The 25858-nt window shown below is 41.2% G+C and overlaps 1 protein-coding gene across 1 annotated transcript in view; it reads right to left on the reverse strand.

Annotated features, from left to right (window-relative positions):
• Nucleotides 1–14032: 14032 nt before the first annotated feature.
• EPHA4 (EPH receptor A4) overlaps nt 14033–25858 on the reverse strand; it is a 145421-nt gene continuing 133595 nt past the window's right edge. The window contains 3 exon segments of the mRNA XM_038744794.1: nt 14033–16379; nt 22155–23016; nt 23319–23474. Coding sequence (XP_038600722.1) covers nt 22902–23016; nt 23319–23474 — 271 coding nt within the window. The 3' untranslated portion in view covers nt 14033–16379; nt 22155–22901.

Genomic DNA, 25858 nt, shown 5'->3' on the forward strand with positions numbered 1-25858 from the left:
ATAAGGAGTTCAGTCTTGGACATGTTGAGTTTTAGATGGCGGGCAGACATCCAGATGGAGATGTCCTGAAGGCAGGAGGAGATACGAGCCTGGAGGGAGGGAGAGAGAGCAGGGGCAGAGATGTAGATTTGGGTGTCATCAGCGTAGAGATGAATAAGGCACAAGAATTGACAAGTCACAGCAAAAGATCCCAGCAAGGTCGGGTTTAGTGAAAGTCCTTTTTTTAACTGAATTTGTTAAGAGCTTACTGTGTACCAGGCACTGTATTAAATGCTAGGGTAGATGCAAGACAATCAGCTTGGACACCAGTCCATGTACCACATGGGGCTCACAGTCTTAATCCCCAGTTTACAGATGAGGTAACCAAGACACAGAAAAGTTAAGTGACATGCCCAAGATCAGACAAGAGGAGAAATCTGGATTAGAACCCAGGTCCTCTGACTCCCAAGTCCTGCTTTTTCCCCTAGGCCATGCTGCCTCTCATTTTATGTTCCTTGGAATCAGGGTCAGGCATATTTTTCATGGAGTAGGCAAAAGGGAAGAATGTTCCAGACACTGGCCCTACTGAGGCCCTACTGAGAGCTCACCTCCTCCAGGAGGCCTTCCCAGACTGAGCCCCTTCCTTCCTCTCCCCCTCGTCCCCCTCTCCATCCTCCCCATCTTACCTCCTTCCCTTCCCCACAGCACCTGTATATATGTTTGTACATATTTGTTACTCTATTTATTTATTTATTTATTTATTTATTTATTTATTTATTTTACTTGTACCTATCTATTCTATTTATTTTATTTTGTTAGTACGTTTGGTTTTGTTCTCTGTTTCCCCCTTTTAGACTGTGAGCCCACTGTTGGGTAGGGACTGTCTCTATATGTTGCCAACTTGTACTTCCCAAGCGCTTAGTACAGTGCTCTGCACACAGTAAGTGCTCAGTAAATACGATTGATGATGATGATGGTGAGCAAACTGTGACCTCACTGGTAACTGTAATCCTACTGGTTCCTAGGTAGATTGATCAATCAATCAGTGGTATTTATTCAGCACTTGTAATGTGCAGAGCATTTCACTATGTTCTTGGGAGGTACAATAGAATGGTATACATAATCCTTGCCCTCAAGGAGCTGACAATCCACCAGGGAAATAAGTTGGTGCTACCCAGACTGTGAGCTACCTTTAGATTGTAAGCTCACTGTAGGCAGGGAATATCATCATCATCATCATCATCAATCGTATTTATTGAGCTCTTACTATGTGCAGAGCACTGTATTAAGCGCTTGGGAAGTACAAATTGGCAACATATAGAGACAGTCCCTACCCAACAGTGGGCTCACAGTCTAAAAGGGGGAGACAGAGAACAAAACCAAACATACTAACAAAATAAAATAAATAGAATAGATATGTACAAGTAAAATAAATAAATAGAGTAATAAATATGTACAAACATATATACATATATACAGGTGCTGTGGGGAAGGGAAGGAGGTAAGATGGGGGGGTGGAGGGGGGACGAGGGGGAGAGGAAGGAAGGGGCTCAGTCTGGGAAGGCCTCCTGGAGGAGGGAATATGTCTGTTATATTGTTATATGGTACTCTCCCAAGCTCTCAGTACAGTGGTCCGCACAAGGTAAACACTCAATAAATATGATTGACTGGCTAACAGACTACAGACACTTCAGAAGTGAACTTAAAGCCAAGCTATTTCCAGCAGGAGGTTCTATGTTCCTCCTCCTCCGCCTTCTCTTCCTCCTCAGTATCGTAGCTATGTTAGTTCCAACCACATGGCCACCATGTTGGGGAGGTGGGGGAAGGGGCTATAGACAGTGTACTCTAGGCACCATCTGGTCTGGAGTACTCCTGGGTCACAGTGGCAAGTAATTTAAAACTTCTCCAAATACATAAGGCTGCAATCATCCTAAAAAGGAATAGGGGTTTATTAGATTATCTTTTGCAGTGAACATGGTCTGTGGATCACTCAAATGTTCTGTACTGCATCTCTGTCATTTGCTTTTCCTTCCCAGGCATAACGGAATAGTGTGTTGGAAAGCCCCGAATGACTGGAAACACTTCTGCTCACGTGCACCTGGTTTTCCAACTCATTTAATGGCACGGGGTTTTGTTTTTTTTTTCATCTGCAGTCAACTGGAAGCCAAAAGTCTATTTTCTTAATGAAAGACAGCTAGTCCTGAATTCGCTCGGTTCCATTAACAATCATGGCAGAACATTCAGAAAAAGTCTGAAGGAATACCATATTGGTCTCTGAGGATCAAATGCTAACATCCTTTGCCATTTGCTTGCAAAGGTATCCAATGATCAATCAATCAATCAATCATATTTATTGAGCACTTACTGTGTGCAGAGCACTGTACTAAGCGCTTGGGAAGCACAAGTTGGCAACACATTGATCCCAACTCTCTCCTAGCTGGGGACCGTCTGCATATCCCAGGGCACAGGAGAAAGAAGTGTCCTGTTTCTGGATTGTACTAATCCCCTAATTTTATAATTCAGCTTGGAAGCAATTACATTTGGAAGCTCTTTGATGTTAATAATCCTACTAACTCTAATTGCACTGTAGTCAGTCACTCAGTCAATCATATATATTGAGCATTTACTCAGTGTGGAGCACCATTCTAAATGCTTAGGAGAGGGCAATATAACAGGCATATTCCCCACAACCAGATTACAGTCTAGAGGGGAAGAATGACATTAATATAAATAAATAAATTACAGATATGTACATTAGTGCTGTGGGGCTGAGAGGGGGGATGTATACATGGAGCAAGTCAGGGGGATGCAGAAGGGAGTTGAAGAAAAGAAAGAAAGGGCTTAATCAGGGAAGTCTTCTTGGAAGAGATGTGCATTCAGTAAAGCTTTGAAGGGGGGAAAGTAATTGTCTGTCAGATAAGAAGAGGGAGGGCATTCCAGGCCAGTGGCAAGATGTGGGGGTGAGGTTAGTGGCAAGATAGGTGAGATCGAGGTACAGTGAAAAGTTCAGCGGAAAGCTCAGTGGAAAGAGCCCGGGCTTTGGAGTCAGAGGCCATGGGTTCAAATCCCGCCTCCGCCAAATGTCAGCTGTGTGACTTTGGGCAAGTCACTTCACTTCTCTAAGCCTCAGTTCCCTCATCTGTAAAACGGGGATTAAGACTGTGAGCCCCACGTGGGACAACCTGATCACCTTGTATCCCCCCCCCCCCCCCCCCCGGTGCTTAGAACAGTGCTTTGCACATAGTAAGCGCTTAACAAATGCCATCATTATTATTATTATTATTCAGCATTACTGGAGTGAAGTGAATGAGCTGGGTGTTAGTGGGAGAGTAGCAAGTTGAGATAAGAGGAGGCAAGGTGATTGAGTGCTTTAAAGCCAATAGTGAGGAGTTTCTGATTGATGCGGGGTCGAATGGAGCAGAGAGAAGTATGGGCTGTAAGCTCTTTGTAGGCAGCAAATGCATCTGTTTATTGTTAAATTATACTCTCCCAAGTGCTTAGTACAGTGCTCTGGACACAGTAAGAGCTCAATAAATATGACTGAATGAATGATTGAACGACTGGAGTGAGGAGCACTGTATGACTGGATCACAGCATTGAATGACTGGAGCACTGTACTCTTTCAAGTGCTTAGTACAATACTCGGCAAAGAGGAAGGGCTCAATAAATACCATTGTTGGACTGATTGATGGGTTGATTGAACTAGCCACACTCCCCAAGTCTTTTGCCACTGGCTGTAACCCCTTGAGGCCCCAACCACTCCTAGAGGGGGGGCACATCCCTCTCCCACCCCTCTCCCAGTTCCATATTGCTCCCGCATGCTGTTTCCTCTGAAGTAGGAGGAGCCGGTTGCTGGAAACCTTGTACTTCCCAAGCACTTATTGTACTTCCCAAGCGCTTAGTACAGTGCTCTGCACAAAGTAAGTGCTCAATAAATGCGATTGATTGATTGGAAACACAGGGACTTGAAAATAATGAATCAGAGCTTGGTGAGGGAGAAGGGAGACTCATGGCAGCAGCCACTGAGGCTAGAATTTCTCCTGAGGACTTGTCCAAAGGAAGTAATTCAAGAGTGGAGTTATGGAGTTAGCCATACCTACCTCCATCTTCAGTTGCGACAGGACTTCCAAACCTGCATAGGTCAGGCATCAATAGACCAAATGAAGACCAAAAAATTGTATTTCTCTGAAAAATCTAGATAGTTCAGACAAATGTTTGTTTAGCCACTCTTCTCCTAGCCTCCTCTTCACCTGACTAGTGTAGAGCAGAAAGTAAAATTAATAAAAGAACAGGCTCACCCTCCTTTGTAAAAAATGTCTTACCCCAACTCCTGGCCAACAATGTATCATTTTAACATATGACAAGAAATTATTTCAAAATGCTAAATGAAAAAATGACTATCGCCTTGAGTATTAATGAATCAGAGACTTTTCTACTAAATGGAAATAAATCTTTGAAGTGTCTGGCTGTAGCTCCACAAAGCCAGCAGGTATTTTGAAGCATTTGGAATCAGGTTTTCTAGTAAATATTCCTCTTTATAATCTTTAGCAGAAGATTCTGCATTTAATACCAACTGAAAAGCTCACCCTTGATGCCGAGTACTGAGCCCACCTCCTCCAGGAGGCCTTCCCGGACTGAGCCCCCCTTTTCCTCTGCTCCTCTTCCCTCCCCATCACCCCTACTCCTTCTCTCTGCTCTACCCCCGTCCCCTCCCCACAGCACTTGTGTATATTTGTACATATTTATTACTGTATTTTACTAATGATCAGTATATATCTATAATTCTATTCATCTATTCTGATGGTATTGACGCCTGTCTACTTGTTTTGTTTTGTTGTCTGTCACAACCCTCTAGACTGTGAGCCCATTCTTGGGTAGGGCTTGTCTCTATCTGTTGCCAAATTGTACGTTCCAAGTGCTTAGTACAGTGCTCAATAAATATGATTGAATGAATTAATGAATACTACAGTGAGTGGCCATTTCATATTGCACCTAAGCAATATGTACTGACTACTCCATGTACATATCCCCTTTACCTTCTTCAACCTCTCTATAATTATTGAAGCATCTGCCTCAATTGGTTTGTAACTTTATTGTTTGGAAGGGAATCATTTCTGCTAATTCTACCGTACTTGCCCAAGTAGTAGGTGCAGTGCTCTGCACACAGTAGACATTGATCCAATGATTGAATAAGTTCCTATTTTGTTCTAAGTACTATAATGACCGGAGGATGATTTAATAGAAGTATAAAACACAGTGCCTGCCCTGGAGGAGCCTTGCATTTTAATGGGGACTTAAAAGGGGCAAGCAGATATCAATCAGTTTATCAATCAATGATATTTATTGAGCACTTACTGAGAGTGGAGCACTGTACTAAGCATTTGGGAGAGGACAGCGTAGCAGAGTTTGTAGACACAGTCCCTGCCCATAACGAGCTTACATATATTGATAGAGCATGGGCCCAGGAGACAGCAGAACTTGGGTTCTAGTCCTAGCTCTGCCACTTTTCTCCTGTATGAACTTGGGCAAAGCACTTAACTTTTCGGTGCATCAGTTACCTCATCTGTAAAATGGGTATTATTACTGTGAGCCCCATGTGGGACATGAACATTTATTGATTACCTTGTTTCTACCCCAGTGTTTAGAACAGTGCCTGGCATATAGTAAGTGATTAAGTGCTTAGTACAGTGCTCTGCACAGAGTAAGTGCTCAATAAATACAATTGAATGAATTAATGAATTCTATGAAAATAGAAAAATATGGGAAAAGATAGAAATAGAAATACCCTTAGTGTTCACCCAGGCTCTTAGCTTCTCTGCCATAAGCCTAGGAATGGAGGAGGACTGACTGGCTCCAGAGTTATTTCCAGGAAATCCTGGCATGAATGCCTGAGGGTGGAAGTAGGAGAATTTGAGGAGCACATATTCTGCTTCCACTGCCTGTCACTCTCCTACCTGGCTCCAAACAGTTCTTTGCTTACTCTAAACTCCATGCCAATACCCAGACTATTAATGTACTCTGCACTAGTACTGGAGTCCAATTTGGCCCATATGGGCACCAGCCCACCAGGATTTCCCAAATATCCTCCCGGGCCAGACCAGCCCCACTAGTATCTACAGTTGTAAATATCGTTAGGTTTGTCATTCCATTTACAGTGTAAGCTCCTTGAGGGTAGGGAAACTGCTGCTTTCACAGTAAATAGCACCAAATGGATGCTCAATAAAAGATCCTTATTATCATACCCTTTCCTGATTCACAGAATAACCAGTTCTTTGGTTCTTCCTTTGGATCTCATATAATAATAATAACGATGATGGCATTTGTTAAGCACTTACTATGTGCAAAACACTGTTCTAAGCACTGGGGGGATTCAAGTTGATCAGGTTGTCCCACATGGGGCTCACAGTCTTAATCCCCATTTTACAGATGAGGTAACTGAGGCTCAGAGAAGTTAAGTGACTTGCCCAAAGTCACACAGCAGACATGTGGTGGAGCCGAGATTAGAACCCATGAGTTCTGACTCCCAAGCCCGGGCTCTTTCCACTGAGCCACGCTGCTTCTCATATTTCTTTCTTGTTCTGTGTTTTGGTTGTGGGGGACATCATTATGTTTACTCTGCCCATGAATGCAACAAATGCTTAGTATGGTGCTCTGCACACAATATGTAGTCAATAAATACAACAGTTTATCCAAAACTATATTTGATTTTTTTCCTCACAGATGAGTCTTTATTTTAGATATGAGACAGCTCTCTTCTAATTTTTGTCACTGAAAAGTGAACAGCGATGGGAAGCAGCATGGCTTAGTGAAAAGAGCACAGGCTTGGGAGTCAGAGGTCGTGGGTTCTAATCCAAGATCTGCCACTTGTCAGCCTTGTGACTTTGGGCAAGTCACTTCATTTCTCTGGGCCTCAGTTACCTCAACTGTAAAATGGGGAGTAAGATTGTAAGCCCCACTGGGGACCACCTGATTACTTTGTATCTACCCCAGTGCTTAAGACAGTGCTTGGTACATAGTAAGCGTTTAACAAATACTATCATCATTATTACTACTAACACAGTCCCAGGGACAGAGGAGAGAGAGCTTTCTACCCACCATTTCCAGATTCTTTCTAAAAGTCAGAATTCTCTATATTCCGGCAAAAGAGTTACCCTTTACTACTTCAAAAGTTTAACTGTGTTGGGCACATGGAAGTGGGTGGAGAGAATGAGAAGATGGGCAAGACATTGGGGCTGAAGTACCAAAGGAAGACTTACCATGGCGAGTAGTCCCACCAGTCTCTGTGCAGAAACCTCATATTTCACTAATGTCAGGGAGGAGTGATTCCTTCCCATGTGCTAGGTTCAGGTTTCCTCTCCTCCCTGTTATGGGCACCATAAATCACCCTCTTAGGTCATGAGGTATATCTACATACGTATTTAGACAGCTTACAGCTTCAAACTGTGTAGACCCAGAGGTCCACAGACACAGAGGGAAGTCATAAGTGGCCATCAAGGTAGCACAATTGCTCCCTTAATCCCTGGCTGTCAGCTTTCAAAGGTGCCATCAATAATAATCAATCAATCTTACTTATTGAGCATTTATTATGTGCAGAGTATTGTACAACACAGTGGGAGAGTACAGCACAGCAGAATTAGCAGACACATTTGTGGTGAGCCCACAACAAGCTTCTTTTTTTGTAACTGTGATTCTGTGAACGACAGCAATAAAGAAGAGACTTGTGAAGCACTGATGGGCTCTATTTGAGGCAGGTGATTGTAGACCTGTGGGGGTGGAGCATAGAGGGAGGTGCGGCTTTCTCTCCCTGTTGTACCCCATAATGGGCCCATACCATTCAATGACTGCTACGTAGAGTCCCGGCTGCTTTGTCTAAACCAGATAAAAGGCGGTTGTATTGAGGCATACCTGGGGTACCAGAAGCTATAGCATGCAGACAGAGGCATGCTGATGCAGAGAGAAGCAAGTACTGAAGCAGTAGAAGGCAGCAGCAAGAAGAAGCATTGGCAAAATGGGCTCCTTTGACCACAGATTGGTATTGGCCCCTTGGGTGGTGGAGTGATTGAGTGTATGTATGTGTCACTCCCTTGCATGTTGGTAAAACTAAGTAAAAATCTTTCCACAGTAACCTTGGTGATCAGAGGTGTGGTTTGAACTCTACTACATGTGACTGAATCTCCCCCAGTCCAGGAAGGTTGGTATCAAGTGGGGGCTCATGACAACATTCCCTGCCCATAACGAGCTTATAGTTTAGAGGGGAGGGACAGACAGTAATAAGAATGAATAAGTAATTTATCACATGTAATTTAAAGATATGTACATAAGTGCTGTGGAGTTGGGGGTGGGTCAAATATCCAGTGTCCAAAGGTCACAGATCCAAGTGCAAGGATGAAGCAGCATGGAGAGTGAGCCGGGGAAAAGAGAGCTTAATTGGAGAAGGCTTCTTGGAAAAAGTATGACCTTAATAATGCTTTGCAGGTGGAGAGAGGGGTGATCTGTTGAATGTGGAGGGGAAGGGAGTTCCAGGCTAGGGGGAGGATGTGGGAAAGAGGTGAGCAGTGAGACAGATGAGTTTGGGGTACAGTGACTAAAGTGGTGCTAGCGGAATGGAGGCGTGGGTTGGGCTGTAATAGTAGATTAGTGAGATGAAGTAGAATGGGGCACGCTGATAGCCAGGAGGTATGTTGAAGGAGCAATACTTTTGTGTCACTGTGGGCTTGAACAACCAGCCTCAGTGATGCCACAAATTCTAGGGCCAGTTGCACTTGGATTTTTTTTCCCATTTTTCACCCCTCCCTTAGTCTCACAGTCCCATATGCAGTTATGTACATACCCATAATTTTTTTATTCATACTAATGTCTGTCTCCCCCTCTAGGCTGAAAGCTCACTGTGGGCAGGGAATGTGTCTACCCTCCAGAATGTAAGTTCACTGTGGGCAGGGAATGTTGTCTGTTATATTGTTATAATTTACTCACCCAAGTAATTAATACAGTGCTCTGCGCAGTGTATGCATTGTATGCACTCAATAAATATGATTTTTTTTTAATGTGGGAGGCAGAATTATTTTTTTGTTGGCCATCCAGTCAAGCCTATCATCCCTGTACACAGACCATGGTCTTGATTCAGGCTGATGGTAAACTGTTTGCACTACCAACACTACTTTAAGGCTAGAACTGTATGAGCCATATGAAGCAGAGAACCAAGGCAGTTATCTAGATCATTAAAATTTATTGAGTGCCTTCTCTGAGCTGAGCATTATACTAGATTTCACTTTGCCTTGATTATCTGTGCATTACAAGATGGAAATTTTTTTATCGCTTAAAGTTTCTGGACAGTTAGCTTAATCTCAGTCTCTGCATTGGTTGATTAGAAACCTCACCCTGAGAACAATCCAATCTAGACTTCCCTTTCACGTATGTTATCAGAGTCCCAACTACATAGCCTGATTAATACAGAGATGCAAAATAATAGGTAGTTTAACAAAGATCCTTACTTCCTACTTTTATTCTAATGTTTCTAATCCTAAAACGAAGTTCCCTATGACTTTGAGAGCAGTTCCATTTTTTAAAAAGTGTCTCCAAGAAAACTTCATTTTGTGGTAAATATGATTTTGTAATGATATATAGAGGATAAACCACAAGCAAGTTGAAATTATGAAGCTAATAACCCATCAAGAGCCTCTAAACTTCAGTAATCGAGAGGAAAAAAATATTAAGACTGATACCAGGGGATCTTGAAACAACAGCATTATTTTGCTATACTATCCCTTGTCCACCTTTTAGGTTTTATGGTATTTGTATGAATGTTTCTTTCTGTTTCTGTCAAACAATTCATTGTGCTTCTGTGACTACTTACATTGTGAGCTGCAAGTGGGTCTCGGACTGCGTCCAAATTCAGTAACTTGTATCTACCACAGCGTTTAAAATAGTGCTTGATACATAGTAAGTGCTTAACAAATACCACAATTATTATGGAAAATATTATAGTCTCAATGCTGCTCTAGGACAGTTAAGAATAAACTGAGAAGCAGCATGGCTCAGTGGAAAGAGCCCGGGCTTGGGAGTCAGAGGTCAAGGGTTCTAATCCCTACTCTGCCACTTGTCAGCTGTGTGACTTTGGACAAGTCACTTAACTTCTCTGAGCCTCAGTTCCCTCATTTGTAAACTGGGGATTAAGACTGTGAGCCCCACGTGGGGCAACCAGATCACCTTGTATCCTCCCCTGTGCTTAGAACAGTGCTTTGCACATAGTAAGCACTTAACAAATGCCATTATTATTATTAGTAGTAACATTCACAGTGAGGGGTTGGGGGAAGATCAACAGTGTTAGAAGTGAATTTAATCAAATATATTTTATTAAAGCATCTGGTACAATCTGAGCCACTTTAAAGTGCATTTTTTGAAATAGAATTCTGAATATGCCATGCCAGACTGATTACAAAATACATGGTCTCGTTAGAATATGTCAGCCTGATTTCTAGGTAGTAATACAATGTAGATTACTAGGCTGTAATTGTAGCTATAGTATGTATCCAATATTTATGTTAAATGGAAGTATATTAGGGAAGTTATTTTTGTGGCTATCTTATCTAGCTAAACATAGATACATATATATATATATATATATATACACACACATATATTATAGCTATAGAGAGATACATATATGTATACATATATGTATATGCATTTATATATATATACACATATGTATATACATTTATATATATATATATATATATATAATTTTATGAGTGTTCATAGAGTTTTATGCAGGACTACCATAAACAAAGAATTATGTTCAGAGCTGCTACTAGAAATCAGATATGTCAAGAGGCCTATTACTCATTCAACTGGGAGTTAGTTGATGGCCCTAGGGTACTTCCTCTTGAGGGAAAGGGTAAAATAACTGAGTTTGAGGCCTGAAATGGAGCTGCAGTTCTTAATTACGTTGTTGATTTAAGTATACTGTGCATTTTTTTCATTGTCAAAATCTATTTTGGTGTGTTTGACATGGCTTGAAATTCAAAAGATGTCAACTGGGGGTCATGACTTTTCTTTCACTGTGCAATTCAGTACTTTAGTCCTGAAGCAACACACAAAGAAATTGGTAGCTGAAACATCATGCATGTTCCAAGAAAGCAATGTTTCCCCTGACTTGTACTCCAGGTACTAGTCTGATGGAGAAAATGTAGTCCCCTACATCGCCGGATGTCTAGAAGGGTGGGATTACCTTGACAGGTAGCTCATCTTCTAGAGTATACAATCATCCTTTAGACCGTAAGCTCATTGTGGGCAGGAAATGTCTCTGTTAATTGTTATATTGTAGTTTCCCAAGTGCTTAGTACAGTGCTGTGCACAAAGTAAGTGCTCAATAAATACAATTGATGTATTTGGTCATCTTACAAGCCCACAACCTTGGTGTCATCCTCGACTCCACTCTCTCGTTCACCCCATACATCCAATCTGTCACCAAAACCTGCCGGTCTCACCTCCACAACATTGCGAAGATCCGCCCTTTCCTCTCCATCCAAACCGCTACCCTGCTCTCTCAAGCTCTCATCCTATCCCATCTGGATTACTGCATCAACCTCCTCTTTGATCTCCCATCCTCCTGTCTCTCCCCACTTCAGTCTATACTTCACTCTCCTGCCCAGATTATCTCTGTGCAGAAACACTCTGGGCATGGTACTCCCCTCTTCAAAAATCTCCAGTGGCTGCCTGTCAACCTATGAATCAAGCAAAAGTTCCTCACTCTCAGCTTCAAGGCTGTCCATCACCTCTCCCCTCCTACCTCACCTCCCTTCTCTCCTTCTACAGCCCAGCCTGCACCCTCCGCTCCTCTGCCGCTAACCTCCTCACTGTACCTCATTCTCACCTGTCCTGCCATCGACCCCTGGCCCATGTCCTTCCCCTAGCCTGGAATGCCCTTCCTCCACACATCCTCCAAGCTTCCTCCATTCAAAGCCCTACTGAGAGCTCACCTCCTCCAGGAGGCCTTCCCAGACTGAGCCCCCTTTATCCTCTCCTCCTCCCCATCTCCCTTGCCCTACCTCCTTCCCCTCCCCACAGCACTTGTATATATTTGTACAGAATTATTACTCTATTCATTTTACTTGTACATATTTACTATTCTATTTTGTTAATGATGTGCATATTGCTTTATTTCTATTTGTTCTGATGATTTAGACACCTGTCTACATTTTTTGTTCTGTTGTCTGTCTCCCTCTTCTACACTGTGAGCCCATTGTTGGGTAGGGACCTTCTCTATATGTTACCAGCTTGTACTTCCCAAGTGCTTAGTACAGTGATCTGCATGCAGTAAGCCCTCAATAAATATGATTGAATGAATGAATGAACTGATTTAAACTGTGCCACAGTTTGACAATTGATATTAGCAGCTATAGTTACCAATTCCTATTCAAAGTTATTACTTGCTGTGGCTCATAGGCATGATTCCCCTCGTTCTACCTTCATTGGGACTCATCATTTTTTTTATATTGGAAAGCCATTTATAAGACCCTGCCCAGTTTCTCCAGACAGCCCCTTATCCCACTAGAAAAGTGGTTGTGGTTGGACAAGCATGTGTACTACTTTCAAGAAAAGATTATGTATTTTCTGAGTAAAACAAGGAATGAGAGACATGTCCTGACTGAGGTCAGGACTATGGGTTCCACATTCACCTTTTTGGTCACTCACACATGCATAGATGAATTTCACCACCAGTGGTGTTTTCTTCAAAAATGTAGGACAACTATATAAAAGAAAACTTATTTGATGATTCTTTATGGTCATTTTTTTAACCCTCAAACATTAATCTTTCTCTCAATTCATGATTGGAGCCCAGCATTCCAATATGGAATCTGTGTTATCAATGAAAGGTAGGTTGTGTTACACTCAGGTTCTCTCCTTCATATTTTCTTCTATTCTCATTGTTCTTACTGTTTTCTCCCACTTGCTCACCAAGTTTGAATTCCCAGCTGTTCTCTTCCCCTTTTCCCTTTTATAGGTGATTCTGCTTTTTGAATCTTCTTGGTCATCCTCTTTTGGTTAAGGTTCACTTTGGTGAATTTCAGTTTCATAGATAATCTCTCCCTGCTCTTTACTCTTCCCCACTTTCTCTAGTCTATCTATCCTATATTCTAATTGCCATTGTAGTAGTATGTTCCTTTCCTATAGGCCATTATTATTTCTTCTCTGAACCATTTCTCCAAATGAGAAGCAGCATGGCTCAGTGGAAAGCGCACGGGCTTTGAGGTCAGAGGTCATGGGTTCAAATCCCAGCGTTGCCAATTGTCAGCTGTGTGATGTTGGGCAAGTCACTTAACTTCTCTGTGCCTCAGTTACCTCATCCATAAACTGGGGATTAAGACTGTGAGCCCCTTGTGGGACATGATCACCTTGAAACCATCCCAGCGCTTAGAACAGTGCTTTGCATATAGTGAGCACTTAATAAATGCCATCATCATTATTATTATTATTGATGAATCATTAACTCTCAACTTGTAGCATTTGGAATGATTGTGGAGGAGGGGCATATTATGCTTAGTCTTAGGCTTCGGAGCATGAGATTCTAATTAAGAAAATTATCACTCATCTTTTGGAATATTACACTTAGGTTTTTGTGTTAAATATTTTTTTCCATTCATACCAAATCTTTTTTTTAAAAGTGGAAAGAATAACACAGCTAAATTCTAACTAAACTCATGCCCAATACAATACTCCAAATACAGTAAGCATTTAATAGGTAGGGAAAGGATCTACCAACTCGTTTGTATTGTATTCTCCAAATGCTTAGTACAATGCTCTGCACACAGTAAGCATTCAATAAATACCATTGACTGATTGATTGATACCACTGATTGAACTATATTACAGGTATCATACTTGCTTTGTAATGTCAGTGAACTGAAACACAGCACAAATCATAAACTGAGAACCAGACTATAATTTTTGTCCTTTATCCATAAGCATTCGAACAATTAATTGAGTTAGGATAAACAACCAGCACATTTTGACAAAAAAAAATTCTGGAAAGAGGTAAACAAGTTCCAGGTTTGTACAGCAACTACTTTATTATTTTCAAATGCAAACTTTTGCATTTAGTTTGCTATTTTACAATTTACAAACTAGGTATAAAAGACCATAAATAAATGACATAAGTTATGTGTACCTAAAGTTCATGGAGGGGAAAAAATTACAAATTAAACAAAATAGAAAATCTATATGTCTATGTCAGCATTCGCTCAAATTTATGACCCAAGCAATGTTCTGTTAGAATGTTTTCCAGTACGAACTAAATTAAAATATGCCTCATACATTCTAATTTTAACCACAGTCCTTGCATATTCCAGCATACTTGCAGTGATACAAAAAATAAATGCACTCTTCATTCTGTAGGTTCTTTGTTCGGAAGGTATCAAACACATGAACATTCTGTGTTTAAATCTTGTTTTCTGGTTTACATTTTTTTGTTCTATATGGTTATGCATTCTAATTAAGTACAGCAAGATACCTAGAAATACATCTACCAGCAGCGTGAAGGAACACAACTCTTTCAACGATCAAGAGCTGTTGTGCTGGTGTCCTATTGACAGTCTTTTTTTTAATTGGCAGTCAGTGGACAAAACTGGGATCGATTTGCTATTTTTTGGTGTTTTTTAAACCAATATTGATTGACACGTTGACATTCAAGCATGCTGAATTGGGAGCGCAAACACATGTCAAGACCCTACGAGGATCCCCTGCTTCCTGACCACCACAATGTCATGCACTCCGTAAGATGCTCAAAAGTTACTTTTTGACAGTGATTTTCTGTTTCATCCATGGCCTAGGCTCTTGGAAAACAATTTAGGATTCAACCCGTGGTTTTCTTCTGACATACAGAATTAGAGTTTCCATTATGATCACAGCCCTTCCTTAGCAACCATACTGTAAATAGAGAATGGCAGTCACTGAATTAAAAATGTAGAAAGACAGGAGGCTGCCCGGAGCTTAGGGTATTTCTGCCTGAGAAGGAAGAGCTTAATTCACACTGAACTCTTTAGCCTATAGATCTCAGATTATAGAAGGCTGGTGCTGTTCTTTGGGTCAGAGTAATTACCTTGATTGTACATCAATTCATTTACTATCTGCCTATGGAAACTGAGAAACTGATAGTTCTTAGGTACAGTTAACAACTGCAACCCCAACTATAAAAACTGATGCTTCATTCTCCTATGTTGGGACAGAAAGTGTTTCAACTACAGGATGTTATATTGTCAAGGTCGATACCTATATCCTTGTGCATCTTTGAAGTTATAAGAATTGCATATATCTGTTTGCATTTAACAAGTCCACCACTGTGAGCAAAAAAACGGCTACTTATTTTTCGGTTCAGGGTCACCAGATAAAGGTGTCCCCACCCTTCCTCTTTCATCAAGGAACTGATGACTCTGATAATGACCTTGATCAGAGTGAGAGATACTGATGTTGATTAATTTCACCGAAATGAAGTTTTGGTGTTTTTTTTTTCAATCACCACTTCAGAACTAAGGTGAAAATTCCTTCAGCCTAAATTGTGGAATTATTATTTAAGGTTAGTGTGGCAACTACAAAATACACTTAATAGGTACAGGAAATGGGAACGTTTTTGTATTTTCTTCCTAGTATGACAGACGTAGCCTATATAAGTCCACTATCTCATGTATCGCTTCAGCTTGGAACCAGTGGAGAACTAGAATGCCTGGCGGGGATCTTCCAAGCATTCACAGGCTGTTCTAAGCATGAAGAAAACTCATGCACACGCACACCCACGCGCACACATACATACATCAAGAGATAGCTCGTTATTTAGTCTAGAAAAAAAATATATTTATATCACTGCAATGGCACATCTTGTGTAAAATGTTACTTCAGCAATATATATAGGCAGCTCATGTGAACTGGGTTCTGAGTGGCGGCACCTAATCTGGCGTCCATGATAATACCTGTATTGCTCTGTCACTCGCATAGTCGTATGGATGCAACAGTGACATGCAGGAAAGATATATGGAAATATAGATAAATAAAACAAAGACAAAACAGGGGCTCTGCAGGGCTAGGGCTTTGATACAGTACATTCCTCGAGTGATCGTTGGAGGACAGATGCTGAATCTTTGAACGTGTTCATTTCTTCCACTGGAAAACAGTACTTGAAAGTCACACCCTCTTTAAGGGACCAGTGCTGTTTGCCGAGTGTCTCTGTTCCAGAATGTCTCTATCCCCGTAGTGAGTCTCTGTGCTGATGTGGAAGCAGGAGGCCCGTTGAATTTGGAAGGATTAGAGTTCAGTTGTTTTTGTTTTTCCCATGGTCGGTGTGATCGCTGTGTGATTGCAGTGTGATAGGAGGGGCTGTGAGGCCAAGGAAGCAGAATCTGTTTTCCCTAGAAAAGGAAGACAAGAATATAGGTCTAAATACAAAATGAACTGAAAACAGTTACAGGCCCAGACCTCCTTATTCCTCCCCCTCCCCTACACACCAATAAGGAAACAAGATCTCCTCTCTTTGCAGAAAGAACCAGGGTTGAATATAGCATCAAAATGAGGGCATACGGGTTATTAGTGCATCTTAGTTCTGCCACCACTGTCACTTTGAACAAGCAGATGAACTTTCCTGTCTTTTTGCTTTTGTTTCTTTCCCTCTGGCTCTAAAATCAAAATCCTGCCCTGCCTCAGAGGGCTACTGTGAGAAGCTGCTATTAAATTGAGTGAAAAACACTAAGTGGAGTAGCGTGGCTCGGTGGAAAGAGCTCGGGCTTTGGAGTCAGAGGTCCTGGGTTCGAATCCCGACTCCACCACCTGTCTGCTGTGTGACCTTGGGCAAGTCACTTAACTTCTCTGAGCCTCAGTTACCTCATCTGTAAAATGGGGATTAAGATTGTGAGCCCCACGTGGGACAACTTGATCACCTTGTAACCACCCTGGAGCTTAGAACAGTGCTCTACACATAGTAAGCGCTTAACAAATACCATTATTATTATTATAAGGTTTCCTAACTAGAAGACAAAACCAGGTTTGCCATATTTGGTCAACCACTTTAAATTCAAAAGAGAGCATGGGGAAATGCCAGGCAGTTGAACAAAACCTATAGGAAGAGGCAACCATCAAAGAACAAACAAGTAAGTGAGCAGCTAAGAATCAAGGAGCTAAAGACAGTTTTCCTCTACAATTAGATTGTGAGTCTCTGTGGTAGTGAGTGGGTTGGGGTCTTCACTGGATGTTCACTGCTCTAATAATGGCAGTCTAAAGCAGTCATAGACTACTTGGCAGTACGATGGGCTTTCAAGGACTTGTGCGGCTCAGTGGAAAGAGCACAGGCTTGGGAGCCAGAAGTCATGGGTTCTAATCCTGGCTCCGCCACTTGTCAGCTGTGTGACTTTGGACAAGTAACTTAATTTCTCTGCACCTCAGTTACCTGATCGGTAAAATGGGGATTAAAACTGCGAGCCTCACGTGGGACAACCTGATCACCTTGTATCCTCCCCCCAGTGCTTAGAACAATGCTTCACACATAGTAAGAGCTTAACATAGTTAAACAGCGTTGCTCAGTGGAAAGAGCCTGGACTTTGGAGTCAGAGGTCAGGGGTTCAAATCCCGGCTCCGCCACTTGTCAGCTGTGTGACTTTGGGCAAGTCATTTAACTTCTCTGGGCCTCAGTTCCCTCATCTGTAAAATGGGGATTAAGACTGTGAGCCCTACGTGGGACAACCTGATCACCTTGTAACCTCCCCAGTGCTTAGAACAGTGCTTTGCACATAGTAAGCGCTTAATAAATGCCATTATTATTAACAAATGTCATCATTATTATTATTATTATTGTTATTATTATTATTCTAGGGGAAACCTAGGGTCAAACAAGGTGAATGCAAAGCAATGAAATACTTTTTTGGCATCTTTATTTTTTTTGCTGCCCACTGAGCCATTTTCACCTTATTTCCACAAATCTCCTCAAAGGGAATGAAGTGATTTTCACTTCATTCATTTTAAATAGGTTAATACAGGCAATCTCATTAATCAGCTATCTCCAGCAGTGGCTGGCAGGATTTGGTACTATATCACCCCATGAGAAAAAATTGAAGCTTGGGCAAAAGTCTACCCTTGCATAATAGGCTGCTTTTTTCACATTCTCATTAAACGCCAGGAATTTTTGCCCAGAACCTGATAAATACGTTTTTTTTGTTTTTTGTTTTTTTAAAAAACCTCAGGAATATGAGGCTTTAGGGGATTCAGTAAGAAGGATTTGGCCATCTACAAATTCTTCTGTACACTATTTAAAATTACTAGTGCAGCTCCTAATTCATTCAGCTAGCACTTGATCTGTGCCATTCAGTGTGACTAATAAAGGATTTTTAGCTCTTAGGTTTTTCTTTTTTTACTATTCAGCCAGATTATCTCCCTGAAGTCCTTCTTGTGGCCAGAAGCTTGGGGAGATGCATTCTCTCCCATGGGCTGAGCAGCACTTACTACTGGAAGTGAGCATGGCAGTAGGGAGAATCTATTTCACATAAAGACTAAGGCTCAGTTTGGAAAATGAAGAAGAATGAAGACCCCTATCAGATGCAAATTTTTGGCTTCAGGATTAGGAATTCTGTCAGGGACCTCAAAGAACTTCTCTCATCTAATTCCCTTTGTTATTATTATCATAAGTATTACTATTAAGCAGTGTTGGGGTAGATAAAAGTTAATAAGGTCTAGCTGAAATAGTCACTGTCCCACATAGGGCTCACAGTCTAAGTAGGAGGAAGAACAGGCATTAATCCCCATTTTATAGATGAGGAAATTGAGGATAAGTGATTTGTCCAAGCTCATACGGCAGGAGACTGGCGGAGTCAGGGCTAGAACCCAAGTCCTCTGCCACCTATGTCCATTTCTTTCCACAAAGCCCTTCTGCTAACAATGATGTCATACAGCATTTTAACCAAAAATTAATCTCTTTTATTTTCCTGCTCCTCCCCATAAATGATTTTACTGTCCTCCCACTAGATTGCAAGATCACTGAGGGCAGGGATCAGATCTACCAAACCCACTGAACTCACCCAAGAGCTTAAGCTAATGCTCTACACACAGTGGGCATTCAATAAAGCAGTCTTGTGGCTAGTCCTGGGCCTGGGAGTTGAAAGGTCATGGTTTCTAATCCTGGCTTTGCCACTTTTCTGCTGTGTGACCCTGGGCAGTCCCTTCATTTCTCTGGGCCTTAGTTACCTCCTCTGTAAAATGGAGATTAAGACTGTGAGCCCCATGTGGGACAGGGACTGTGTCCAATCTCATCACCTCGTATCTACCCCAGCGCTTAGAACAGTGCTTGGCACATAGTAAGCACATAACAAATATGACTACTATTATTTTATTATCATTATCATTTTACTCGATTAATGATCTTACTGGGCAAGCCTTTATTGCCAAAGTCCTCTGGACTACGTGTATTTGGCTCACAGGACAGATTCATTTCAAGTGACCAAGTTTCAGTGGTCCATCCAAATTCAAAAACTAGACTTCATTTCATCCAGTCTTGGAGTTTTCAATTAAGAACAAAGAATCACTATGAAAGATGAATGAATAATAACATAGCAACAGCAACACCTTAATATCAGTGATTGCCTACTGCTTCCTCCAATATTCTATAGCCTTGTAACTCTCCTTCTGAGATTCGGGGGGCATCGTTATTCCTATTTTACAGATGAGGAAACTGAGGTACAAGAATGATGTGACCTTCTTAGGCTCACACTAAATATAATCTTTGAGATGGAAGCATTTCCAACTATGCTGTATTTTGTTTCATATTCCATCACATTTGTCTTCATGACAAGCTCTCAAGAGAGTCAGAGCAAAGGATTCTGGAGTTTAGTGATAATTTCTCTGCCACCCTGCTAGTTTTAGATCTAAGGAAACATCGAAAAATGGTAATTTGAAGCTGTTTTTGTTAAGAACAATATATTTTGAAGGTTCTTCAAGAAGAAGTTTTGTTTTTATTGAATGACTAAATTTTGCAACTGGTATATACACAAAGAAAATGACTGTCATTCTTAACACAACATCCAGGTCTCTAGCCTTCAGCTAAATGTGATAATGTCTGAATTGCTCATGTACTTTTTTTTAACAAAACAAATCCCAAATTCTTTCCTAACAAAAAAGCTTTTATGACTAATATTGCAGAGAAGGGTTTTACCAGGCTGTCATGATTTGACAGCATCAAATTTAATTTCCCATCTACTGAAGAAGTAACTTTGAGGATAAAGCTCAGGAAAGAAAGTGGCTAAAATCAACCTGTTACTGCAAAAAGTCATAAAAATGACAGATGCTAAAGTTAAATTTTTCCAATTGAAAAACCTAATGACTCTGCCTTTTGGAATAACAGAGACACTTCAAACTTCAACACATCACTTTCAAGAAAAAATATTTGGAATTTGCTGCTGTGATGTTGAAGTGGCACAAATTAAAGTTAACGTTATCAGCGACTGCTCCAGTCCTGTTCCAGAACCAGATTTCACACTGTTGAACTGGGCCCTTTTGATAGAGAGGTCCTACAGAACTGACCATGGTCTTGTCCCGACGGTCCAGTTTTTTACATGTTTTGCAGGGACATGGTGACGGGAGACAATAGAGGAGTGGGAACTGTCCTCTAGGCTTAGCCTTCTGGCCAGTGAACTCACAGGCCAGTGATGGTGAGAACTCACAGGATGTGTTGCAGAGGCCCCTTTTGTGCCAGCCCCATTCCTGTATAGAGTGGGAAAAGGGAAGGAGAGAGAGGAAAAGGCTCTTGTTCAGTGCCTGATCCCAATCCTTCTCCTGGAATCCCGGGCAAGCCAGGTTGATGTGAGAGGATAGAAGGTAGATTGCCCCATGTCAATAAGAACCTTCCTCCCACTCTCAAGGGATAACTGAGACAGTCCACAGATAGCTAAGATAGGCCTATTTCACTTCTACCTTCATGAGAGCAAAAGGTCTATTGAATCTAATCCCCGTAGTCAATCAATGAATCCATCAATCTTACTTACTGAGATCCAATTAGGTGAAGGGCACACTATTAAGTGATTGAGAGAATTAGTATATATGATCTCTGTTCTCAATAAGCTCACAGTCTAGCAGACTGATGTTGGACCTGGTTTTCTTCTATCTACCCCAATGCTTAGTACAGTATTTGGAAGGTAGTAAGAATTGAACAAATACCACAATTATTATTATTGCTATTATCATCATCATTTATATTCAAGACCATCCAATATATGGTGTCCTAGCAGAAAACCCAGGCAGTGGGGCTGAACTCTTCACCGAGAAGCATCATGGCATAGTGGATAGAGCACGGGCTTGGGAGTCAGAAGGTCATGGGTTCTAATCCTGCTCTGCCACTTGTCTGCTGTGTGACCTTGGGCAAGTCACTTCTCTTTGCTGTGCCTCAGTTACCTCAGCAGCAAAATGGGTATTGAGACTGTGAACCCCACATGGGACAGAGAATGTGTCCAACTCGATTTGCTTGAATCCTCCCCTTTGCTTTAATACAGTGCTCGGGACATAGGAAGCACTTAACAACTACCATTATTATAAACTTGAGGAAAGGAAAAAGACAAAATGAATGACAAACTCTCAGCATGTGGCAATGATGATGGGCTGCTGCCTTACAGCATCCCAATTTTTTTTTCTACTATACCTTCAGCTATACAGTTTCCCAATTCATTTACACTGTAGTCTATCCATGACACCAACTGACACTTGGCAGCTCTGACCTAATTCCCACAGGACTTGAGAGCAAGGAAAAACACAAGAAAATGAGGCAGCAGTGAAGCACTTGGGCCTGGTTTGGAAGCTCTAGGGAAGAGTTTTAACATGACAGTCATGGCAGTTTCAGCATGGTGGTAAAATGCCTGGTTGAGAAATATGTCAGGCAACAGGGCAGGGCACTGAAGAAAATAGTGAGTTATTCCTCACAAACATTTAAAGCTGGTTTACTGAGAAGAAGAGGAGAACTAAGGGCAAAGGCAAAGGAAACCAACTTATTTAGGGCTTTAGAAGGTAAATGGAGATTATCCTATCAACTGCTTCTCACTCTAGCTGAAAACCACTGTGTTGCAAGCTGTAAATGAAGAACACTTTCTCTGGTGGTATTTCAAGACAGAGACACGTACACCATTTCGAAAAAGAGAATGCTGGCTCTTTCCACTGACCTTTTAGCTTTAGGGTGGCTTCTTAAAAGGAGGTTAGTGTGAAAGTTCTCAAGAAAATCATCACAGCCAGTTGGCAGTAAGAGGGTTGCCATTCGTTCCAAGAGTTCATCACGTGAAGACTCAATTTGGCACAAAAGCAGCCAAAAAACACAGACCCATTCTGTCCAGCGTTTGGGATTTTGTTTGCTTGCTTGTTTCCATAATCCACCGGGTCACTAATGCCCTTGACTGGGCAAACACCGATGATGAGGCCCCGATCAACCAAACCAAATTCTCACTGAGGACTCTTTCCACGGTATCAGTGATGCCCTGCAAACCAAGACCAAGTCGGAAGAAAAAAATCCCAGGGCAGCCTCTTTGTTTCAGTAAAATATGCACAACTGTGGTTTATCCCACAAACAAAATACTCTGGTTGTAATTCCAAGAAGAGAAGTAAGTACAGTATCTGGCTGCAAACACGGAACCAAAACTTGAAGGTGATGCTATATTTATATAGATACATGTATATTACATACTGTTGATTGACAAGAGAAATATTATTTCGAGAAACAATTTGTTCCAGGTCTGGTTTAAATGACGGGTTGTCATTTCTGTAGGCCCCACAGTTTCAGCTATCTGTACACCAAGCAATGCTGCGGATTTTTATTTCAGAGGGCGAGGACGGAGTAAAAAAAGTGCAGTTCTTCAATTAAAGTGCATGGATGAGGTAAACTAATTTCAAGAGTTTTGAGTTTATTCAGTACTGTCTCAGACGGGAACCATTCTGCCGTGCATCTGTTGCATTTGGGTTCGCATTGACTGGACGCTGCCCAAAATCTTGTTCTGATGTGTGATGGCGGTGATGCCAATTCTTGTCAGGTCGCTGTGAACAAGAGAGGAAGAAAGAGAAACAAAGGCTGAGGATCTCGGGGGCCAACACAGCAGCAGAGATTCACAGTCGAATCAGCCACGGTTCATCCAGCAAAACAAGAAAGGTGTATAGAAATGTTTAATTAAGCAATTTAATGTGGCAATGAAGGTGCTCTATGGAGGCTTTGTGAAATTACACTCAATCAAAATGAGAGGCATTCCATTTTTAATGAGCAGAATGAAATGCAGCTCAAAGCGAAAGCAGACTGATTAAATCTAGATTTACCCTTTTTGGTTATATGGCGGAGTACTTACTCCTGGTTCATGTGCACCACAGCCTCTAGGGTGGTGTAGCCTGCAGCTGTGAAGTTATCCTTGTACCGTTCCATTTTAATGGCCTGGAGCCAGTCAGTCACTGACACCACAGCAGAGAATTCAGGAGAACTCGGGTCCAACAAGGCAGTATTAGGTCTGCATGGGAACAAAATGGGAACAGATAACAGAGAGCAATGAAAAAGCCGCACAACACTGAGGTATGTTGGGAGAAGTTCAGTATGAAAGGGTAACATTGGGATTTCCTCACCTGGCAATCGGCTGAAAAACATAATCGACATGATTTTTTTTTTTTAAACGGGGCCAGAAGTGACCATGTGACCTGCCAGACTCTATTGATGCACAGAAAACAGTGAGACTTCAGGTCAAGCATGTTTCCAGCTAAGTTGGCAAGCAGGCTCAGTGCTTTCAGACAAACCTGAGACAGCGGGGAGTTAATCCCTTCTTTAATCAATCCATTCCTGACCAGCACGTGTGCCAGAACTGCCGGGAATAATAGCCACTTTGATCGTTGTTTGTGCTGTGGAATGTGCTTCTTGAAGCCCCTCATTGGGACTGCAAAATAATGATTTTAACAAATTAAAGGCACTTATTATTATGTTATTTATTAGTGTATGCATTTCTTGCCCCAGGTGTTTTTCATTAGGCTACTGGAAAGCCCTCCCAAGGATCTAACAGGATTTCTGCAATCCCAACAGCATGAACCATGTCGGAAGAATGATCAAGCACGAGGGTTGTATTAGTTACCATCACCATGATCATGTTCTGGGAAAGATTTTTGAGTCTCTGGAGAATTAACCTTGGAAGATGCATATATTGCTACTGCTTTAATAAGACTGTTGTCTGTAAATTACATTTTTCAAGAAAATCAAAACTCAGAAAATGTACCCTGCCAATCATCTACCAATATTAGCAATGATTAGCATAGCATTTGGGATAGAGCATGGCCTGGGAATCAGATAACCTGGGTTCTAATACTGGCCCTGCCACATGTCTGTTGTGTGACCTTACGCAAGACATTTAACCTCTTTGGGCCTCAGTTCCCTTATCTGTAAAATGGGGATTAAAAGTGTACCCCATATGGGACTGTGTTCAGCCTGATTAGCTTGTATCTACCTTAGTACTTAGAACAGTGCCTGGCAAATGGTAACTGCTTAACAAAGACCATTAATATTATTTGATCTATACCTTTCAGTTTATCTTTGTGTGAATAGCTAGAGGGATCGATAGATACAAAGAAGGATGGGCATTTATTTGGAAATTAGATTGTGATCTAGCCTAACACTTCAAGGGATTTAATAGCAATATTACTCTTTCCATAATCAACTGAATATGTGAAAGTGGGGTACGCTTGAGATTATATAGCAACAATTAAGACAATGTAGAGGAACTATGGAGTAAAGAGATTAAGAATGCTAATGGTCTTTGGTACTGTAAATGGCAAGAAGTCATTAAAGTCTTTGCTTATATATACATGAAATACACCATTTTCTTTAAATACCAGTATATCAGAGGTTCTGCTAAGAATGTTCTGGTCTTCCAAATTGGTCTTTTGTTTCCAGAAAACATAGTCTGGAGGTCTTACTTCATTATATAGTGCTATTTGTAAAACACAGCAAGTTACTTGAGTGATATCTCTTTCACAAGTAAATGCGTACTTCTCTTGTTTCATGTGTCAAAATAATTAGATATCAAAAAGACTGATCACTTTGTAAACATTTTTCTTAGCCTACTTCATATTTTAGGTAGTATGACCTAGTGGAAAGAACAGGAGATTGGGAGTCAGAAGACCAGGATCCTACTCCTGGATCAGTCATTTGTCTACAGTGTGTGACCTTGGGCAAGTCACTTAAATTATTTTTGCCTCAACTACAGACTGGGGATTAAACACCTGTTTTTATTTCCTCTTAGACTGTGATCTTTGTGTGGGTCTGTGACTGTTTATGACCTTAGCACAGTGCTTGGCACATGGTAAGCACTTAAGATACCATTTTTATTCTTATTATCATTAATCCCAGATATAACTGAGTCACAAACAACATGCATTCAAAGGTGCTTTTATCTGGCTTTGTTACATTTTTGCAAAAGTTCCTACATGTAGCTTCATAGCTCAGTCTGCTTCTTGTATGACCACTCTACTTCTGTCCATTTTATTTAAAAAGTCCTACTGAAGGTACCATGGGAACTAAGAAAATATAGGGATTTTTTGCTAATCACTTTTTTCCATAAAATTCAACTACAGCATCACTCTGGGCTCCTGTATGGTTGAGTTCTACTGCTAGTTTTATCACTTGCAAATCCATTATGGATTTTTGGTTTATAAAGTGTGACTTTTTTGTTTTTCCTATGCAATCTCCCTTCTTATTCTTCTGTATCTGGTGCACCCTTCTAAGTCCTCTGTCATAAATGCTTCTACCTTGCTCATTATTCTCCTAAAAATTCAATTTTCTGGCACACTACTTTTTTTTACAAAGCCACACTCTCATCACTCTTTCAATATTTGCCAGGCAGGCAGCCCAGAG

Source organism: Tachyglossus aculeatus, chromosome 1, assembly GCF_015852505.1.
Source record: "Tachyglossus aculeatus isolate mTacAcu1 chromosome 1, mTacAcu1.pri, whole genome shotgun sequence".
Taxonomy (NCBI): Eukaryota; Metazoa; Chordata; class Mammalia; order Monotremata; family Tachyglossidae; genus Tachyglossus; species Tachyglossus aculeatus.